Source organism: Musa acuminata, chromosome BXJ2-6 (genome assembly GCF_036884655.1).
Source record: "Musa acuminata AAA Group cultivar baxijiao chromosome BXJ2-6, Cavendish_Baxijiao_AAA, whole genome shotgun sequence".
In the NCBI taxonomy this organism is placed as follows: Eukaryota; Viridiplantae; Streptophyta; class Magnoliopsida; order Zingiberales; family Musaceae; genus Musa; species Musa acuminata.
In genome coordinates, this window is record NC_088343.1 from 40,720,001 (window position 1) to 40,724,526 (window position 4,526).

Below are 4,526 nucleotides of genomic sequence, written 5' to 3' on the forward strand. Positions count from 1 at the left end.
GAGCCTAATGCACCGGGTATGTTCTTTTTACATATAAATTTCATATTATAATAAAATTAAAAAATAACATATTCATAGAAGAAATTAAAAGACAAGTGAGCTTATTTAACCTGGATGTTAGTGAGACAAGATGACTAGTGAATCCAGAAGCATTGTCAGATAGCACATATTGCCTTCTTGTGTTTTTTTCCTTTTTTTTGTTAAATGAAACTTCGCTGATTAAAATCGAAAACAAGTACAATCGTTTGCAACTTTGCATTCAAACAAACCAAAATTTTGAGAGCAGAGGAAAATTACCTCACTAAATACTAGTGGTTTAGGCTCAATAAGTTAATGGGTTAGTTAACTCATCAATCTGGGTCATGACAACATACAACAATTTCCTCTGTGAATTATTGACATAGTGAGTTTGCAGGAAAATTCTAGATGAAATTCGAGTCACATTGATACTAGCATACAACTGTCTGATTCGCAAGTGCTTTCTTTGTGTTCTTTGATTGACTAGCACGTTTCTTTAGGATCATGTTCATTTCAATTTAAATTATACTCTTTTTTTATTTAAGCAAATGCTATGCATTTTCTATTTACTTATGTAATCAAAGCAAAAATATACTATCTTTTCAATTTGCCAATACAAGATAAATTGGAACCAGATAAATTGAGCTTTTTCTTCAGATGCTGCATTAAGTCAGGCTGACTGGGATGCTTCCAGAGTTCGAGAGAAGCTTTCTCGTGATATTGATGCTCATGCACATTCTGTTCAGAATGCAAAAATGTCTGAATTGACTAGGCGTTATGAGGTCAAGCATCCCTTTTACTCTATGTTGCAAATTTCAACAGTGTTATGTATGTATGTGTGTATGTATGTATGTATGTATATTTGGCAGAGCCCCTTTTAGGATGATGTTTTTATGATTCATTGCTGTACAGGCAAAGCTAACAGAATCACTTGCTGAACCTGTGGAGTGTTTATTTGAAGCTGCTGGGAAGGATACTTGGGCATCAATAAGAAATCTTTATAAGCATGAGGCTGAGAATGCCCTCTCTGAATTCTCATCTTCCCTTTCTGGATTTGAACTGGACAAAGTTGCTTTTGATGAAAAGATCATGAATCTAAAGGAATTTGCAAGAAGTGTAGTGGAAAAGAAAGCTAGAGAAGAAGCTGGCAAGGTTTTGATTAGAATGAAGGATAGGTAACCATTAAATCTGTAGTTTCTCATGCCATAGATTTCACATGTTTCTTCAGATTTTATGATGCATTTTTTCCAGGTTCTCAGCAGTGTTTAGCCAAGACAAGGACTCCATGCCTAGAGTCTGGACAGGAAAGGAAGATGTGCGGAAGATCACAAAGAATGCCCGTGCTGAAGTACCTTCCTTTTTTAGTGGCTCTTATCCTTTTGCTATAAGTTTTGAACTTTCAGTATCTGTTTAATATGATCATGATGCAGGCTTTGAAACTTTTGTCTGTTATGGCTGCTATACGTTTGGATGAAAATCCAGACAAGATTGAGTCCAGTCTTTTATCAACACTTATGGATGCTCCAATTGCACAAGAAATGAAGCCTGTAACATCAACAGATCCACTTGCCTCAAGCACATGGGAAGAGGTACTTTTGAAATTCATCCTGCTGTGGGCTTGTACAGAAAATCAATTTAAGAGTGTTAGACAGGCTTTGATGTATACTTGGACCAGGTTTCTCCATCAAACACATTGATCACTCCTGTGCAATGCAAATCTTTATGGAGACAATTTAAGACAGAGACTGAATATTCTGTCACACAAGCAATATCTGCACAGGTACATATTAGTATATTACTGTCTTTTTTAAATTATTATTGCAATTTTTATTCTTCTCATGACTATAACTAGCAATTTTATTCTGAATTCTTCTTTCCTTGGACCATTTCAGTTCCACTTAAGTTAAAGTGAAGAAAGAATTCTGATGACTTGATTAGTTCTGACCATTAGCATATTACATTTAGATTAGTATGCAGGCCAGTCTACCTTAAGTTCATATCAGTTGTAAATCAAGTCTAATAATTTGAATAAAATAAGAGTTCCGATAGATATGTTATTCCCTCATAGGCCCCTGCTACTCTGCTGATTTCTTTAGAAGAACTTGTGAATATAGGCTGCAAACAACGTAGAAGCATTTTAATTGCTAGCAGCCTAGCATAGTTATTTGTCTTGTTGTACTAGATTGTATTTGTACTAGAATAAGTATTGATGAAAAATTTATCAGAAACATTATAATTCTCATCATAGCAACATTGAGACAAATGCACTCCTTGATCTGGATGATAATTTTCTTTCTTGATTCAGCTTCACATGTTTAATCAAGGTATCTAAATGTGTATTGTAATTGTGTTTGTTACATTTGCTTTCGTTATGTCAGGAAGCACATAAACGTGGTAACAGTGTGTTACCTCCTCCATGGGCAATACTTGCAATTGCAATCCTTGGTTTCAATGAATTGATGGTGCTTTTGAGGTGATTGTTTCTGTTTATTGTTTCTTATATGATCATTTTCTGCCTGAAGCTGTATCTAATCTTGAAATTTAGAAGTACAAATTGGCACTGCTGTGTTTTTGTTGATGAGCAGGAATCCTTTGTACCTGCTGGTGATTTTTGTTGTTTTCCTACTGTTCAAAGCTCTATGGGTGCAGCTAGATGTTACGACTTTGTTTCAGAATGGCATCGTAAGTACATCCAAAACTCGTGAAATTTACTTCACAGGACTGATCATCTTCTTGCTCAATTTGAAGAATTAGTGTGGGAGTTTAATCTAGATTGGACCTTTTTCTAACAGCTTAAGCTTTTAGGAATTTTTGGTAACCCAATCAGAATTCTTATCGGCCATTATATTAAACTGGTAAAAAAACTGTTTTCATACATACATACACAAATGCATATGTACATTATATCCATCTTCGCCATTCAGAGATGCTGAGCGTGAATTTGGTTATATACATCAACATGCAAATAACGCTATATTTGCATCAACAGATCATCGGCCAACTATTGGTTAACCGATATGATCTCTTGTGTGTATGATCTGTAAGGAAAGAAGCAATATCATATAAGATGCCACCCTTGACATCATACGAGTACATGTTATTGCGGAAATACTTAGGTTGGAAAATTTCAAGTCTCTCTGCTTGATCATCTCATTTTATTTCTCATAATTGATTTGCCTTATCAATTAATTTTTTGTGAAACTTTTACCACTTAATAATTGATGCATTTCATAACCAATTATGGAATGCATAATTTCATAACCACTTAAATTCTTTAGAAGATGTCAAGGGTTTTGATCAACATCTTCCTCATGTGCATGTAGGATGATCTTTATTGTTATAGGAGCAAAAAGGCTTGAGTCATCTTTTCTTCAAGCAGTGAAGAAATTTAGATGATGCAAGTCCACCTTAATAATTCTGATTGAACAACACTAATTTTTTTGTAAGTGTTTTTTTATTTTTTTGTTTGCACCAAGAAGTCCATCTGTTACTGTCTATCAAGTTTCATGTGCAGCCATTCTTCCGAAAGAAGGATTCAGCCCTATTTCTTCTTTGATTTTTTTATTACTCTGAAAACTCACAACAGTATTTGAAAATTGAATGAAAATGTTATCTGTAAGATATCTGTGAGAGTATCATGCAATTCTGTGAATTTGTAGTATCATTAAATGCATGGTTTGAGGTAAATAAAAAAGGAAAGGTTATAGACTTTCTGATTGCTGAAAGTTTAAACAGAAGTTGTTCAGCATTGCAAACCTGGGTGTCCATCCTACCACAGCAGAGTCCTCAGTAAGTGGGTTTTGTCATGTGCCTGCAAACCAGCAGGTCATTAGATCAACGGGGAACTAGGAATGTAAATCAAGATAATTTAGTGTGATAAGATCGTTTACCCTTATACTGCTGATGATTCTGACACTATCTAAATGCAGCTCTCTGGCTTTCTCTCGCTGTCAACAAGATTTCTTCCTACTGTTATGGACATTTTAAGAAGACTTGCTGATGAGGGCCAGGGACAGCCTCATGTTCCACAAAATCCCCAACATCCACCACTGGACCCACTGAGCTTCAGAAGAGATTCACAGAGGCAACCTCAGCTCTCAAACCCCCCAGTTCCTGATGCATCATCTTCATCATCAACCCTTTCTTCTCCTAGAAGTGGTGTTGAGTGTCCGGCAACTAACCGCATGGTAGATGCAGATACTGAAGCCAGTAGCACTTCATAAGTAAAGCATGATCATCATTCCCAGGTGCTCATCTTGTCATTGACAATGTAGCAGTTACCCAACGGAATGATCATGTGGTCAGGTAAAATGACTTTTTTTTTCCTCTCAAACTATTGATTGTTATGTCAAAACACATATTTGTTGTGGCAATGGGCCAATCCATTGACTCAGGTCAACAGCACTATCGCTACCTTTTGAACCCTTCTCCATCAACTGTCATTCCTCTTTATTCTCCCACTCCATCCCAGACATCAATGAAGAGTCATAAATAGATTATTTGCTTCA

At 35.8% G+C, this 4,526-nt stretch overlaps 1 protein-coding gene across 1 annotated transcript in view; it reads left to right on the top strand.

Annotated features, from left to right (window-relative positions):
• Window positions 1–4,526, top strand: part of LOC103989438 (protein ROOT HAIR DEFECTIVE 3) — a 19,053-nt gene extending 14,527 nt beyond the window's left edge. Inside the window, exons 15-22 of the mRNA XM_009408278.3 lie at window positions 676–800; window positions 931–1,193; window positions 1,270–1,366; window positions 1,449–1,607; window positions 1,694–1,798; window positions 2,397–2,491; window positions 2,604–2,700; window positions 3,948–4,526. Of these exons, the coding sequence (XP_009406553.2) occupies window positions 676–800; window positions 931–1,193; window positions 1,270–1,366; window positions 1,449–1,607; window positions 1,694–1,798; window positions 2,397–2,491; window positions 2,604–2,700; window positions 3,948–4,241 (1,235 nt within the window). The 3' untranslated portion in view covers window positions 4,242–4,526. The remainder of the gene's footprint in view (window positions 1–675; window positions 801–930; window positions 1,194–1,269; window positions 1,367–1,448; window positions 1,608–1,693; window positions 1,799–2,396; window positions 2,492–2,603; window positions 2,701–3,947) is intronic.